This window comes from Mizuhopecten yessoensis, unplaced genomic scaffold, assembly GCF_002113885.1.
Source record: "Mizuhopecten yessoensis strain PY_sf001 unplaced genomic scaffold, ASM211388v2 scaffold716337, whole genome shotgun sequence".
NCBI lineage: Eukaryota > Metazoa > Mollusca > Bivalvia > Pectinida > Pectinidae > Mizuhopecten > Mizuhopecten yessoensis.
The window spans coordinates 833,711-852,394 of record NW_018480066.1 but is presented as its reverse complement, the minus strand read 5'-3'; the positions used below and the strand labels follow the sequence as shown (position 1 = coordinate 852,394).

Here is an 18,684-nt window from a genome sequence, read left to right as displayed (position 1 = left end):
TGGAAATACTTAATTTAATGTAAAAACAACTCCAGGTGAGAGATGCTTGTTTTGGATGATACACTTTTAAAATACAAAATAACAATGAAAAGATTTGTATCTAATTAAGATTTAATAAGAAATTTACTTCTTGTTTTCAAATATTTTAACATTTAAATAAAAACATACGCAGCCAATCAATGTATGTAAAAGATTTTGGGAAAAGGGTTATTATAAAGTGTGACAACGACTATTTTAATAGAGCAACATTCAGTGTCTTAACAGAATATTTTTTAAATTAGAAGATAATAAAACAATTCTACAATGAGAGAACTACATTTGAAAACTTAAGTTTATATCGTAAAATTGGGGTGTGTGACACGAGTTCTACTTCTATAGGATATAAGTCTGCTCGTACACAGCCACAAACATACCTTGCCATGACATTTTACTAAGTTTGGAAACGTTAATAGCATAATTAATTATTCGTTTGAGGTGCAACAGTATGAAATGAAAACAAACATTTCGGATGTCCTTTGTTTGCACGTTAATAAACCGACAAGCGTTTGTTTGCAGGTCAATTCTACAGCAGATAATATACACTACAGTTTATAGTCAAATCGATGGAGGAAAAGGATAATTAAAGAGTACAATATGTGAGCAGTTCTATAGATCTGGTCGCCATGGATCACATCTTCCGGTACAGTTATATTTTATAACGATGCAATGACTATTCCCGGTAGCAGTTAAATGTTGTATCCAGTTTCTGGAAAACACATTGATAATTTATAAAGGTATTGCTAACTATATTCAATTAAAGCTAGGTGATCCTTTTTCCCCGAGAATAGATTTTTTTTTCAAAATTAGATGTTGTGTAAGTTGTTTATTGATTTTGGCGATATTAAACCTTTACGTAAATAAAAACATCGAAGGGTACACGTGTTTTCAACCATGCGGACATTAAATCTAAATGTGTTCTATGAACAGGAAGTTCATAAATAAAAACAAAGAATTAAAAAATATTGTTTTTTGTATTTTATTTTACAAAATTATTCCGATATTTAAATGAAAATGAATCTCAGATGACATGTCAGATGATAGAAGTAATGACGAAGATAATACACTAATCGTAATGAAAATATGTTCTCTACATTATAGTAACCATTCTATGTACAATAAATAAAATGAAATGGAGTTTTACAAAGGCTCACGACAATGATTTAGGTCTACAAGTGTCTCACAATCTCAAATACATAGAACAATAGCACTGTCGATTGGAGTTATACAGGGAACAAATACCACACAAATATATATACGCATAACATATCTTATAATGGACATATCAGTCCTTCGTAACCGGCTTGCTAGATTTCTATAGTTTTACCGACGCTATAATTGAGATAGTTCTACAATTAAAATGTGAATTAGGTACAAAACAGTATTTTATCGAACGTATTGAAATATATAGAAAAAGCAATACTGCTCTTATAAAATCAATGTGTTGTTCAATGTATGTACCGACAAATATTTTAAATCGTTCGAACGGCTTACACGCATAAGATCCCTGCGATTAAAATGATGTATTGTGGCGTAAGAAGGAGGAGTGGCTGAGCGGTACACAAGTACTATATATACTTCCGGTTGGATTAAAAAACAATATCACGTAAAATAATGGACAATTGTGCAATTTACACGAGAATATCTTTTGGAAGCCGTGAAAATGAGTTTACAAACGAACGACTTCTGTATTGTTTACAAGGAACTTACATACAAACATATTAACCTGACGTTATCCTTATCTTACTCATACAGCAGATTTCTTTGTGAGCACTGATGAATATCTCATGAGCAACACTTGCGTCTAAAAATGCCAAATGATGATTTCTATTATCGAAAATTTAACATTTTTTCTATTCCATCCCATTAATAATGAAATATTAGATTATAAACTATGATATCTTATTGGGTCAACTGTGGCGTTCAAAATGAATATTCATACACACATTGTAACGAATTAATTTTCTAAGAAAAAATATATAAATACAATTTGAAAGAATAATTTTGATGCCATTCTTGGAATAGAGTAATGTATGATGAGTTCTATATAAACTAAACACTGACCATTTTCCTTATAAGTGTATTTACAAGTCCATGTCCTAGTACGATCGCTTTTATTCTAATCATATTGATCTGTCCTTGCACAGTCGACATGGTAACATCAACGTAAACGTGTCAATGACGTCATCAGTAATACAACACAGCGACGCTTTAATGAGGTAGATGACACATTTTTGAAGTTTTAAAAGGTAATGTGAACGTATGAGTCCGGGTCACGGCTCGAATATTATATTCACCGTCGTCTATACAGGCAACAGCAAAAGTGCTACAAGGTTAAAATATGACGACAATCTTCAAAAAATCAATAATTAACTTTCTAGAAGTAATTGTACAATTAAGCGTCCCGCGCCATCTTCCCATCAAAAGGTCACGGCAAACACTTGCAATTCCGTATGATTGTTATGTAATGCCGGTGACCAATAATGTTTTAGTGTTAAAACTAACACAAACGTATACATGTTGTTTCTTGCATGCATGCTTAATAGCATAGTAAATGCCAACATGATGTACTGCACATCCTCCTCCTCCTCGAGAATCAGCAAGTCCTGGTAGATCTCAGACAGCGGTCAATATAATGACACAGTAGGTAGGCGTGTTGCAATATGTGTACAACAGAAAAAGCAAAATGGCGTCAGCTCACTTTACTTTCAATACCAATGCCTGAAATACGCATGCGCAATACTGGGTTGAAGAGACATAGCGTTCCTTTCGAAATCCCTTAGATTGGTTGAATATAACTCGCCATTAATAATGTACGATTACAAAATTCATTTGAATTGTTTTCTTTTGCCAATCTGTTTTTAACAACGTCTTCAATGTCCTTCGTTTGTATCCTACTGTCATTTTTGTCATAAACGTACGATTCATCACCCATGTCCAAACGTTCGCGCTACATTTTGAATGTTTGAATATATCATGAGATCTCGTTAGTTAGATGACATTGATAGATTCGAAATGCAGTTGTGCTTATCTACATCCACACGCCTTGACTGACATGCTGGGGTAGTTCTTGAGCACGACGTTCCTGTTACTGTCGAAGAAGAGGAGTGTGATGGAAGAGAGAGACTCAGGGACACAGCACGGGGCTGGCACGTCTGTGTGGATTCCTATGGCGTGCACCATGCTCTGGATCGTCGCATGATTGGACGGTCTTAGTTTCTGCAATGATATAATAGAACAAAATATTTCAATTTCGATCAATTATTTAACGGTGCCATTGCAGCTTGATTGCTTATTTGATTACAACATTGATATAAATCCGCTCTACTCAACTACCTAAGTTCTACTACATTCATTTGAAAACAAAAGTACACCTCACAAATTCAGCAATGTAGTAAATACATGTACTATATCAGTAACGAAGCTCAATTTTGGTAAACGACATTTAAAAATAAAATAACATGTAATGAAAATATATTAAAACAATGCATGTGGATCGTCAATCCTTAATTCCCTCGGAAGTAAAAACTATTTGTGCGCTCATGCAATACACATCAACAAACGAATCGGAGAAAACGTATGTATGATTTCTTTGTCTCCTGATCAAATACTAACGACACGTGCAGAGTTTCAGTCTATCAAAACCTCGTTAGATATACAGAATGGGTCATACTCTATAGCAATCTGTTTCGAGTTAGACATAATTACAGCGCGTGCATCAGAGGGGTCTTTTGGTGATACCAATTACAGCGCGTGTATCAAAAAGGATTTTCTTAATCCAACTGACTCACAAGAACATAAGCTCAGGCGTTACATATTGCATAAAACCATAGTTTTTCAACATTTAACCACATTAAAACAAGTTTGTTTAAGTTAAAAGAGTGCACCCGTACGCTTGAATGTAGTGCAGTTTGGGAGAAGGAGGGGGACAGGGTCGACAGGAAGTTCGAATGATTACCAATCCTGTTAGAATGGCACATGGGAAGGAATTATCTCCCTCCGAACCGGAATGAACCATGTAGGCCATCGCTTTATCAATTGTTGACCAACCAACGAAATGCCAATTGTTTCACACGTATGGGTCGTTAGGTGAAAATAGTTCGCTTTGAGTATCGCTGCTTCTCCATTTTATACCGTTTAAATCATACGTGATTTTATACACACAAAAAATACAGCGAGGTAAATCGGAAATGTGTGCTGTAAAATAAATGACATTGACAAGCTAATAGGCAACCTCACTCACACAAAAGAGAGGTTCGAGATTTGGTCTAAACTAATATCTCTAATTCTAAACCAAGTGCCATTTTGTGTGGCCCTCCCCTTCTCATGTGTGCTGGCTTATTAGGTGAAGACATATGTCTCGTCCACTCCCATTCGTTTCACATCGACTAGTCGATAGAAAGGGGCAATCAAAGTGACGGCTATAGGAGGGCTGACATACCCGATACCACCCTAAAAATCCTTTAATACTAATGTACCTAGAGTTTAACCTCACCTTACGTACTCAGGGAAACGACTGGAGTTTTGTCGAAAGCATAGTAAGACTTCTTCCTGAAAACTATATATGCCATTTTCCTTATTTGCTGTTCTCAAAATGTACGATTTCTATATTCCAAGGCGTGAAGCAGCCAACAGGAATTAAATTTCCTTTTTTTTGTCGTTAAAAAAATATTATTGAAAATGATTTTTAATTACAACTTAAATAAAACTGAAGAACGTAAGCGTACCTGGACGTTTAAATATGCAATGGGGCATTATAATATAACTGCAAACATATTACACCGTGTTAAAGAACTGAATGAAATGAGCAACTGTGTTGTGTGAGGTGTGAAGCTTTACAAATCTAAGAGGGTACTACCATAGCATCAATCTACCGTCACCATAACGTATTGTTGTCTCCCCAATACAAATTATATCCCGTACAAATCATCTCACGTTTAATATATACACGGCTTAAATCTACATGGTATATAATGATATCTGGTTTCAAAAAGTCAATTGTATGCATGAACAATTCATATTAATCTTTTAAATATCTTTTCAAAATGTAAGTTTTTCAGTCCGTGTAAATAAGAAATTCTATTACGCTTTAAGAAGATCAGCAGAGGACCGGGGTACAATCACCGTACTGCCGATATATTATTACACTTGTAAAATATGCTTTAAAACGTGGCGTGAGTTCATTGTGAATTCTAAAGTGAGATGGAGAGTTTCCGTGTGGAAGAGCGTTGGACAACTTAGTTACACGAACAGGAAACAGGCAATTTACTAAATACAACTATAGATGTGGAATATCTTGTATAAACAAAACACATCAACATACGTTACAGTACAAAAGTAGAGCGGTTCAAGGCCGTGTAAAATTAAATTGGATACACTTTTACATTATAAAACTATTAGAAATAAAGAAATTATAGAAAGAGACTCGTTAAGTTTTGTAAAATTTTGCCCAATCCCATTGCAACTTATGGCAATGCAGTTTGTTAAAACTGAATGAAAAAGATGTGTTTGTACAAGTGGTTGCCTTTTTGTAGAGAACGTTATTTTGGTGTAGTGGAGCTGATGTCTCCGACTTTCTCAGTTCTCCGACTTCCTTTTAGTGTACTCAGGCTGAGAGATGTGTTTACGTTGTGACTGGTGTCATAGGGTCCAAACCCCAGGATTCCATTGAACGTCGATATGAAGGAGATTGCGGGAGCAAAAGTTCTCCCTGTTCCTCCAACAATACTGACCCTTGTACAATGTAATGGCCTTTAGATTTGTATGGGACGTTCACACTGGTGTAAGGGTTATGTTATTAGTGTTCACTACCGTGAAGCGGAGGATCAACCAAGCTTAACTTTGATATTTTCTGGATGAATGGCACTTAAAATATATTTTCTGTGGTCAACGTGATACAGGAAATATATAATGCTTTCTAATAGCCTGTTCCGAAAATAACTGTCCGGAAATCTTACAGCGTGTGTGTGAATGTTCGCTTACTGTATCCAGTCTCATTACATGTATTAATTCAGGAATCATCGCAATGATGATTAGAGCAGTTTAAGTATAATTGAGCAGACTCTATAGTTTTCCTCTCACTTAAGTTTGATTTGGTCCACAGTTAGTTAACAGAGAGTCGTGTTCGTGGGTTAGGTCCACGACTTCAAACAAAGCTGGTTGACCCAGCTAATTTACTGGCGACAGTTTGGTGTATGGTGATAGGGCGTGCGGGCTGCCCTCGACAACCTACCCCGATGTTTACCCGTGCTGCTTAATGAAAACCTTTGTAAACATTTCTAGATTACTATCACAGAGAATTCAAGTGTTTTTGTAGTTTTCTGATAGCAAACAAATTTGCGTTGATTTGATATATTTATCCGGCCTCTGATCTCGCCTGTGTATAGGGTTTCGTTTTCAGCATTGTGGTTTTCCTAGTAGTCTTATAGTCAAAGTGCTGTCACAGATTTAGCTAGCACAAATCACTTCATTCATACACTTCAGATTTTCCCCAGCCGTGATGTCTGGAATGTTAAGGTTGTTAACAGTTAACCTTTCCGGAAGTGATACCTACAGGGAAGTTGTATCAACCCTTGGTACATGTAGAATTTAATTTTCACCTGCCCAGTTAACAGTAGATAGGGAAAGTATCTCACTACATCATTGGCCTAACATCATCAGATATAGACAGTGGGATATTCCAACATTGTTATTTATAGGGCCTTCTTATTTAACAGCTTGTGCAGCGTTAGCAATATCAAAGTGATGAATAATCCAGAATTATATCAATATATATTGGTTTAAACAGTGCTCTCAGGCTTTACATTTTATTCTAGTACTCCCATTTGCTATTTTTATTTGATCGCGAACGTGATATTCAGTTGACATAACAGATATACTATCATATTGCACCTATCGAAAACTTTACATAATAATCAATTCCTGTCATCAAATCAAACTAAACATTATGATTTGTGTGTATCAAAGTGAACTCACATCAACTCCCATTGAGAGTCAACACGAACGATAAAGTATGAAACCAATGAACGAGTAGATATATTATTTAGAAGCTCGTGGTGAATAACATCATTCAAAGGTATCGGCTAATTTTACTATCCTTTTCCTGCTAATTACCAGCAACATCGGATTCCAGTAAAATACTACGCCAACTCTATATTTTTAGAGATAATACATCTATAAATATTAATGAGTAATTGCATGTTTCTTAATATCACAAATTCTAAGCAAATTCCATATTTCTTAATACATGTATATATTAACACTAGACTAATTCTCTATTTTCATAATATATTTAAATTCTAGACCAATTTTACGTTTCTTAGTAAATAAACACTAATGTTAATTGTATAATTCTTTGTAAATATAAATTCTAAACCAAGGCAATATTCTTAGTTTATATTAATGATGGACCAGTTCTCTAGTTCTAAGTATATATTCCTTAAGAAAATAACTTGGTTGTTTACAGAAAAAACTATCTGCGACAATCCCAGAGCCGGGTTTATATCTCATTTTTATAAATGGTATTAGGTCTTTAAACGTGAATATCACAGTGCAAGAGGTGGAAATATGTAATAGAAATAGAATGTTTTCAATTTTTTGTTTCAAACACAAACATTATCTTCGAATATCCATGGCTAATTTCTTTCATTCACTCAAATAATCTATGATGAATAAATCTGACGAATGTAGTATACGTAAGAAATTTACATTACAATGGTATAATCTAAAATCTAAGCACTTAACACGTTGCCCTAGAAACAAGACCCTTACATATACGTTAGAATCGTTTAATTATCTTCGATTTTATGTAAAAAAAAAAAAACTACTCTATCAAACGTTATCGGCAGATATACAGTGTAGTAATCGTGGTTTTGTACTGACAGGGATATTTAAAAGAGATTGAAAAGAATGAATCCTGCCACTCTATTTTAGGGGCATAAGGTAACCAAACTTGTATATATCTCCTTGTAGACAGTCGTACGACAGACGTCTAGAGCAGCAGATCCCAAGTACAATAGCCTGAATATGATACCCAGGCGTTGTATGACATACACAGTATAAGTATAGTATCAGAGACATCAAGACTATGTTCTTCTGTAACTAAATAACCTGTCATTTCCACCATCTATTGTTTACGCATTTCTTCTGATATACATCCGACCTTAATTCTGTTTGATTAATTATAATACGAAGGATGTTAATTATATATTGATTAGAATGATCGTTAATATTTGGGCGTGTGCATACGGACTGAAGGTGTGTCGGAACGTACGCTATTATATTGTGCCAAGGTTGTGTCAGAGAGGAAATTAGTTAATGATCTTAAACGACACTGATGGCATTATACGAGGCTTATCACAGCTAATTAGACATATGAGGAGACGATTAAAATTAATAAAAATTAATTTGCGGTTTGTAAATGTACTTGTATGTATGTATGCTCTATCACGCGTATTACACATATCGGTCAGCATAGAGCTAGGAACAAAAGCTTAAGCTCAAAATGAAAATAAGGTAGGAGCCTCCCAACATTGGACTCTTAAAGTGTGATATTTTTTAAAGTTGACTTCGATAGCACCACAAGTTATTCAGTATCAAACTGAGGTTTGTTTATTGAACGAGAGGTTTCGGGATTAAAGGCCTTAAATCCGTCTAATACTTAAAGTCTTGGTCTTCGGGGCAGGTTTTAAAAAAAAAATAAAAAAAAATAAAGATTTCAAGAAAATCTCAATTCATGTCCATAATCGTGTATGGAAGTAACGCTTTAAGACTTTAATATCTATTTTATTTATTAAATCGGTATATCGTGGATTAAAAATATAACTATTAAGCTCAAATCGCGGCTCCCCGTGAAAAGGCAACTACTATGCTGATTGACTACCACGCGAGATGTCAAAATATCTGAACGGAAACGAAATCAAGGTATATTAATATATTCTAATCCAATTATAACACGCTAACTTCGTATCCGTGTGATTTGGCTTCGTATAACGCCGGTGTAATTTACGAAGGTCCCTCGGCTTTCGTTGGCTATTTCATGTACAGCTAATGAAAACAAATCCGTTTAAAACTTGTATAATAATTTCATTTATGATTCCCGATGTATCATTTTATGTATAGTTTAATCTGCAGTATAGACGCAAATTTCAGCATTACCTAAGTTAATTGGATATTCATTGCTTTTTAATATCCAAGGATAACTTTGCATCCGTTTTTGAAAACATGATAACCAAAAACGTCCGCTTGAGTGCATGTTCCTTGAAATATCAAATGAATCGTAAACAGACATTACATGTCAAAACATCATAAAAACACAGGCATTGACAAATATGAATGTCCATATAAGGCGATGTAATGGCAACATTAATCCAAGGCCGATTCCAGTAGGTGTGTGTGCACCTCGCGCAGGTGCGCGACATATAGAAATTTCTGTCAGCATCCAACCACTGTATTGAAGGGTCACAGGAATACAGGTGGAACTAAACATCATCAAAAGTCTCCCATATGTCTACGTCACAGGACTCGGATAGACCTGCCCTTTACACTATTATTGGACCACATTACAAGGGATCAAGTTCGAGGAAGTTTTCTTATTTGCGACATTCAAGGTTCTTAATGATTAAAATAAAAATAAAGATAACACGGTTCTTAAGAAATATTTTCATTTAGATAAGAGGAATAGATTACTGTTTTCATACACGGGTTAGAGAGAAATATTGTGATTCTGGTTAATTTTAGTACCCTTGTATATGCCGTGTTATTGTGAAATGTTACAATACATACAGCTTAAACATTGCTTATTGCAATGATTGAATTTGTAATCTCGCTTGATAATATACCGGTATCACAAATGTCTCTAATACGACCGCCAAATTGAATGAACCACTGACCATAAACCATACTGACCAAATGAGCTCGCTCTCGATTTGCTGGTGAACAGGGTCGGTCATTCTCGAGATATATCGGTATTCGGCGAATGAGAAAAATCTCATAATGGCCTGGCAAATATATTGTTGTTATCTTGCTGCTGACACGATGTAGATTGGGAGAGCTCGTCTCGGAACATCAATAACGGTGATAATTGAAAGCGATATAAATTGATGGGAAGCCTAGAAACCTACTAAAACGACGGAACAACAGATTTGAACGTAGTTACATCCAATTTGAACGCACGATGTATCGAAAACATTGCACCATGAAATATACGTTGCCCAATTCATCTACTCTCTTACGGAGACGTTTCGTCAGAGCGGTTCGAGGTATTTCCCGTCACCATATATCAAAAATAATAAATTCGGCTTGGACATTTTACATTTCATGGCTGTCGCTTTCGATAGGTAATCTTATATATATACTGCCATGACAAACTGACTAGGGGTCATATGGCCATTTGAAGGGAAAAAAACGATCCTAAAATGAAATTGAAGAAAGAGCGTTTTGTGATTAATGTCTCGAATCTTCCCAATAACAACGCTGGTAGTTAATGTCATCATATATCTAGTAAGATTTATAAAAACATGGTGCATTAAAACATGTTTTCGATTACGATTGGACAAAATAATAATACAATGGATCGCAAATACGAATTCTCTGTACGTTGGGGAAATTGTCCTGGTACCTTATAGGTACTTCTGGTAAAGAGGAAATGATAGAGGTACATCTGTTATATATGAATACGAACAGATCAACACATCAACAGATTCACCAGAGGTATCTGAAATCAAAACCGGAAATAGACCTTTCCTCCGGATTGGCGCGTGCGATGGCAGACGACAGTTGCATAACATTGTACTTAAGATAAGGACACGTTTCAATTTCATCAATTATGATATAATATATCCCAAAATGACTTGATTTGACAAATTGTTCAGTTTATTTGCGAGCTTCTGAAATCATAAATCTGATCAATGTGTGGCGGTAATGTGGTGTGTGCGCCGCACTTTATCGTGTCTAGGTCGACCTGTCAACAGTTGTAAATGGCGTGAAACTGGATACAAGTATATACAACAGGCGACAGCGACTACTGTCCCATCAGGAGAGGAGCAATTTGGCGAAATGTTCAACCTGTCAAATTATCGAATTGGTCAAGCTCTAACTTGTGGGATAAGTCTAACCAATTATCACTGACAGTTGTTTTGTATAAACGTAACGTCGTATGAAGTTAAAACACCGTACCGATTACTTTGAATGGAAGTTGAGCCTACATGAACCGTTCAATGTGACGTCTTTAGAAATAAAACCGTGTATGGATTTCTAATTACAGACATATGACTATCATATTTATATCCATTTTCTGGAGATAACATCTGTGTCATACAGTCCTGATATCCCTCCTAGATATTGGGGAGATAACATAGTAGCTCTGTAATCGTGTAACTGTAAGGAGTAGACTATATATCTAGTAATACTGTGTAAATCTTGTGGACGGTATTATAAATCGAAGTATACACGCAAATGAGCATAGCCGTGTAAACAGGGCAACCGTGAGCAATTACAATTTAACTGTGGAATTGTTAATCTGGACACGGATGGACTGTAACTCTCACCAGCATCTTTCTACTCGTTTCGTTGTATGAAAACTACATGACTGAGAGTAGCACACAATCGGTATTTGATACAAAGGTATAGCGATGCTACCACAGCAAGTACCTCAGCGTATTACATAATCCATGAACAACGGAAAACTTTGGCAGCCTTGTTGCTGGACATATTACATTCAAGAAATAACGAGAGATACACGTTCAGTTACCGTTCGATTTCACCAGGTAGACTCTAAAATATCACGGAGAGCAAGAGGCGGGTAAGACCTCCCTCCCTCTCAGGATAAACAGACACACGACCTTGCTCTCAGGATAAACAAACACACGACCTTGCTCTCAGGTGAGATCAACACACGACCTTGGTCTGAGGTAAGACCAACGGACGACCTTGTTCTTAGGTCAGACTAACACACGACCTTGGTCTGAGCTATCTGATGCATGTATCGCATGTCTGTGTTATCTGGTAAGGTGAATGCAATGTAGTAAGAATATCTTTAAAACACACATCTGCGATGTTACGGGGGCACCTCGACCTTTCAACTAGCAGAAACGATTGACGGAATGCCTGAATGAATCAAGATGAATAAGTAAAACGAGCCATCAAAGACACGCTATATCTGACCTACTGTTGTTGTAAATTACGTATCATTCATCAGGACCGAGGTCGGAATGCAGGCCAACACGCACGTTCGTTAATGAACCTCCCAGACACGTGCCCGGCGCTTGTTTGTCAAGACAACACATGCTGTGGAATGTCGGACAGTAGTTGTTACAACGTTTTTTGACAAGATACGGGAATAGATAGGAAAGGGGGAGGAATGGTGGTGATATCAACCACAGTAGCCATCTGTACGTCCTCGTCAAACTTGACCTTTGCCCTTCTGACCTTCTCCTCTCAGTCAACAGTTCATTTCCTATATTACTTTTACTCTAAGGTCATAAACGAATCGTGAGAACAACGAACCTATGATAGACAGAAAAAAGATTGTTTTTTTCCGCATTTGTAACTACATGACGCTTACACGTGCACTTATCGAGAACAAGCCTAATAATACGTATGTGTTATCATTTTAGCCGCTCATTAAACGCCGTTATTGTGTCTAACTCGACAAATATTGGTCTTAACATTGAAAACCATTTAAATCATTAAAATGGTCCACCTACGTTTTGACAAATGCATACTATAAAAAAAGAGAGAGTTAATTTACCTTGGTAAGTGGGAATGGACACGACCCTGCACAGTAGTGAGCTTCGAATGATTTTGGAGCGATGATTTTATCCTCCCAGCCAATATCTGCAAAATCAAGTATAAGCTTCCTCTTGCTACAAATGTCGCCATGTTGGTTTTCCTCCGTTCCAGTTCCCCGAAATCTATCCCACTCTTTTGGAAAAAGTAGATTTGAATTCTTATTCTTTCGTCTCCTATTTTTCCTTTTATTTTTCCTGTTTTTGCGGTTGTTTCTTCTATTTTTCCTCCTGTCTTCATCAGGGAATGGAATCAAACGAGAGTCTGAAATTTTGTGTCGACTCTCCCGTCTTGCTTGTAATATGTCGGGATGTGTTTGAGGAATATTGAACTTCCTGTGAAAGTTGTCATAGTCTGCAGGGTCCTCTGGAATTTTGTTATTGAAAATGGAGCGTTTTTGACGTCTCTGTACACTTTTGGATGTTTTATCTTGAGAATGATCATTAGAATCGATTTCGCTATTTAATTTGTCGTCTGCAAATCTCCGTGAAAAATCTATTAAACTGCCAGTGTTACTACTCACAAAGTCACTATCTTCTTTCTTTTCTTTATGCATATTTTCCGCTAAATTTTCCAATGAATCTAATTCGTTATTTTGAGTATCGTTTGAATAAATTATAAGGAACGGCATGGAATGATGTCGAATAAATTTTTTGAGGGCCACATCTTTGATTTTACCATTCTGCCATTCAACTTGAAATTTCAACGCAAACAAATGTGGTGTATCCCTCCGCGCTGCTAAGCAACTAAGTGCGGCATCTGTGACGTCATACCACTGCCATCCAAAACTTTCGGCCCTCATCGTAATTTTACCATTTTCACTCATGTAGTGTGGTGCGATCTCATACATGAGTAAGTCCAAGTCTCTTCGCCGTCGTCTAGCTTTCTTCATTTTTCTTTTGTACAGGTGAATTTCTGCACTCAATAGTCTTTCCGATGGTATGATGGAGGTAAGATTAAAGACGAACATCTCCTCGCCGTTCACCTCAGCTGTCAAAGACAAGTTATAAAATCAATTATCAACAAATTCTTCTCTCCGTAAATAGATTTATAAAAAAAATAATTAAATAATAACCTTTTTAAACATTAAGATAAAGATAACTCGTGCAATATATTACCATGATATATAAAAAAAAATATCCGTCAACATTCCTATCAGTTTTTTTTATTTCAAACTACTTTTGATCAACCAATTGAAACGAGAAAAAACTGTTTTCCCGTATCGAGCAATGTGTTAGCTTTTAAATTCACATATCTATATAAAACGTTAGGTAAATCTCTTTATAATGACATTCGTCTACTCTTAATCACATTTGTATATAGTTTATTATCGAACTATCTGAAATACAGCATGGGAATTATACACATTTAAAATCAGTTTTCGTTCACTTGAACATGTACATTGTACATATTGAAATGTATATCATGTGTAATGTACAAAAGGGACCTGTACGTCTGTGATACAATCTGTAGATAAAAATATGTATGGCAATTTGTTAAGTAGCTTCAGAAAGAGGAGATATTCTGAATATTTCATTTGATGTATTATAAAACAAAGAAATAAATGGATTGAAATGTGTATATGCGGGCTATATATATAGATAGAGAAATTATCAATTGTTGGGCGGGCAACCCTGATGTCGTCTGCAGAGTACATTGCTTTCAGAAGCAGAAGATATCCTCACAATGTGTCTATCTGTATAGCTGTATTATTAATTCTAAGTTAAGATAGACAACCCATTAACATACAAACAATAGCCCTTGGTAATCTGCGGTAGAGGTATTCGCACTAAGATATGTGGAACACATGCAGGTTTTACACAGAAACTGCGATAACACTACCGCCATCACCAAAAACAACAACGCACAGATTCAGATTGAAACAGATGTATACGTTTTTAGATTACTTTTGCACCCTTTAGATACAATTACAGCTGGTTTCGGTGGCTTGTATTTGATTTGTTACCAGTAAAGGCCGACTTTTCATGCATAGCAAGCATCTAAGACTAGTAAATCGTTATCACGTTATAGCTACGGTAAAAAAACTAAACTGCCCCTCATAATGATAATGTGTCATGTATAAACAAGTCTATGAAACTTCCATTTATTATAATATCTGCTTCTTTTAATAGAAGGCCACTCTAGTGTGACCTGTTGTCGCGGTACCCAGAGTTTAATTAGACCTTCTCTAGAGTAAGCAGGTGTTTCTGTTATAAACCAAGCGACATTTTACATTTGTGTGTCGTCAAAATGAATATACATATATACACACACCCTCGCGCACCTGGCCTACCTGTCCTGCTCATCAAGGAGGAAATGTATGATTTAATGTTTAACCTCCTACAGGCCTTACTCGGGACTCCGTCACCATATACTATGATATCTCAATCGGGCGGCGACACAATCATAATTCATATGATAATTTTGCCGTTTACTTGGTTACGATCTCAAAATTTGTTTCCATGACTATTAAGTGTATTGAGGGACACATTAGCCAGGCTGCCTATTTCACGGAAAAGTAAATGTAGTTTTCCTGTAGTAAAGTTCCCAAGTGACCGGACTTTCGATCAATGTCAGTTGAAAAAAGGAAAAGTACACCTCATCCCCTGTACCATCTGATTGAGCACATTATTCAAACGTTGACAACTCTTACTAAGACAACAGCTTTATGACAAGGTTTGTAACAGGCAGAATTACGTCCCAATAAAAACAGTCTTTTTCTTCTTTATAACAACTTATTGAGACAATGACAACTGAATACAACGCGTTAACATTTAAAAGACTTTAATAACTGTTTCCCATCGCAATAGAGGTCCAGATAAATTATTGCTTCTGTTTCTACACTGCATAATAAATATATATAAATTGTAAATACAAGATAGTGTATGCATGCAAATAATGATGAGGAATGTAATTAAGCGTCACAAAACAAAATGACGTCATGAAAAGTTATACAATATCGAATTAAAACAATGGTGTCTGCGACCAGGACCACCATGTCTTAACGACTTATATTCCACAAAATATCGCCGCTCTTTTCTCATTTTAACCCGCCGTGGTTACTTTATCAGGGTTCTGATGTCATGTTGAAAGTCATTTAAATAGATTATAATAACAGTGTTCGGGTGCCGTATTGGTAGCTACGTATTGCAGGGTCACTGCCTCTGTATGGAGAAACCCATAGCTGCACCTCAGGGCTCTCGTGTGTTCATTCGAGCCTCTAAGCGAGTCCACAGGCACGCAAACTTCGTATTACCCGTGGCGCTCCACCTAGGCCATCAGAGGTAACGGTCTCTACGATTGGGCGTGTTCTCCGTCGTTTTACGGGTACTTCTATACGACCTTTAACTTCGCTTTAACACGATAAAGACATCAAGACCCTAAATTAAAACGTGCATGTCGTCAACGTATCGCCGATATACCTGTGTTAGTACTAATGACGTATAGCCGATATACATTGTACCTGTGTGCTAGTATTAGTATAGCTGTAATACCTGTCTGGTAACGAATATACACTTACTCTATGTTAAACCAGCCTTGGAATATAGCAAAATAACAGTGTATATAATAGTCACATCATTATTTACAGTGTTGAGCACATAATATGAAGACATCGAAACACAATCGATGATCGATTCTTTATGGTCCTTTACAGTCCTTTACAGTCAGCTAACCTTGGAACACCACAGAGTATAGCTGTATCCTTTGACATGGGGCTGGCGGAGAAGCCTTGAATTTAGAAGTAAGAATCGACCTCTTATAATCGTGATACATTAGTAACATTTGAGCACACTGCCGTACGCCATTTTCATATCGTTTTCTTGAATTTGTATAGTCCCTTCTGTTCACCTGTTCAAATATTTCCGGAAGTCGGTCACTAATCCCCAAAAACCTGTTGACAATTACGCTTGTGTGTACCTACTTTTGGCCGGCTTGACTTTGTTGTGTACAATGCGATGGAGGGGTAGTAATTACGGAGAGTTTATTGGTAGGTAAGCGACCGTAGTCTGTTCGGTAATGACGGCTCTATGGTGCACAGTAGAGCCTTCTCCTTCTCAATGGCGTTCACACTCCTGCCACCGTGGCCCGGACATCGGGGCACCAGGACCGCCATTGATGTGGGCCTGACTACAACGACCCGTCTTTATCTACTCTCCTCGACCACTTCCTTTACAATTTATTTACTAGCTCAATGTTTACCCAATATAATTCTGAAAAGTTATAAATGGAGTTTCCTCTGTTGAGTAGTTTTATACCGAACCAGAGGAGAGCGACACACTTACTTACTGACCTCTGCTGTTGGTTGCAATTAAGTTTGTCGTACATTCTATATTTTCTCAAAATCGTGCAATCCTATAAGGTCGTTGTTTTGCTCTTTCGATTTAAAGAAAATATGTTATCCATATTTTGATCCGTTTAATTAGAGTTTAGTGTATCGACTACAAAGAAACAAATGTAAGCTAACCAGCTGTATATAGAAAACGAACGCATAAGATTCCATCCATAAATTTGCAAATTTGGAAAAACTTTCAGTAGCTAAAAAAGTATACAGTGTATTCGCTAGATTACGATATTACGGTTTTAGATAGCATCTGTTATTCTCGGGTAATTTCTATGTTATTCAGATCTGTATAATGTTTTTAAAAGATTCTTGAAATGTCCTTCAGTCCCATTTGACCACCGACAACAGAGAGCCGAGTGGTCAATGGCCGTTGGTCACTGGCGCCGACAGTGACATGGCTTGACCAGCAGGCCGAGTGATTAAGTACTTAACTATAAAACTGTTATGATACTTTGTAAAAGGGATATCTATGGGTCATTATCTGGACAAGAATGTCTGTCATTCATTGGGTTGTGTAGTTACCCCGTCGCTACATCAGAATGTATACGACAGATAGGAATCACGGACAGAGATTAGCTAAATCGCCAGTAAACAAACGTACGGCCATTTGCCTCTGATTACTTGTAACATACGATCTTCAGTCTGACCGCACGATAACATCTGGACTGGAAAATTGCTCTTCATTTAATTGTCATAAAAAGTTTCACCTCTGGTACGGAGGGAACGAATATTGGTAGTTTATGTGAAGACAAAGCATGCAGCATGTATGTATGTAGGGGCTAGAGACTTTAAGAAACTACCCCATCAGATAAGGTAGCTTATATCCACTTAGAAATATTTTTGATCGGTCTATTAAAGCTTATAGACCCTTGATTTTTTTACTTTTTCTTCTACTTTATACTTGACTAACAGAAAAAATCGAATGCTATTTCAGTCAAATTTTGATACATATTTACACAATCTCTAAATACATTAATGTTTCAGCCTTTCCGAGCGTTTAAATAGCTGGCGTACCTAGATCCCTCAAGTATCGGCTTCGAACTCACGATCTACGCCGTCCTAGAGATAAATTGTTCTGCCCTCCATAAATCATCGGTATTCTCTTTGATTGAGATTACAATTATGGAGTAAGAGCAGACGGACAATCTTGGACAGTACACCACGCCCAAACTAGGTTATCTCCCCTCGCCGTGGTATAACGCCCTCACTTACCAAAACATCCTCAGTCTTACAACTATTCGGGTAATTAGTATAACGTGTTTTATTTTTAAGTTCATAATTAAACAAACAGTATCTGTTTAGTGGCATGTAAAAAAAAATATAGAAGAGGACTTCAAGATATGATAAAGTGATACATTTGTTAAATGTTCCAGATTTAATGAAAAGAAATAGTTTAAGCGGGTTTGCCTTTAAGTTGACAAGGACCTAAATGGAAATACAGAGCTCGCACCTGCTAGTTGTACTCTGACAGGGCCGATCCGCGGTTACATAAACCATTTGATAACCAGTGTCTATAGTTA

General features: G+C 36.5%; 1 protein-coding gene across 1 annotated transcript in view; it reads right to left on the bottom strand.

Annotated features, from left to right (window-relative positions):
• Positions 1-1,001: 1,001 nt before the first annotated feature.
• LOC110443301 (bone morphogenetic protein 3-like) overlaps positions 1,002-18,684 on the bottom strand; it is a 28,098-nt gene continuing 10,415 nt past the window's right edge. Inside the window, exons 2-3 of the mRNA XM_021487446.1 lie at positions 12,785-13,812; positions 1,002-3,255 (exon numbers count right to left, since the gene is read on the bottom strand). Coding sequence (XP_021343121.1) covers positions 3,064-3,255; positions 12,785-13,812 — 1,220 coding nt within the window. The 3' untranslated portion in view covers positions 1,002-3,063. The remainder of the gene's footprint in view (positions 3,256-12,784; positions 13,813-18,684) is intronic.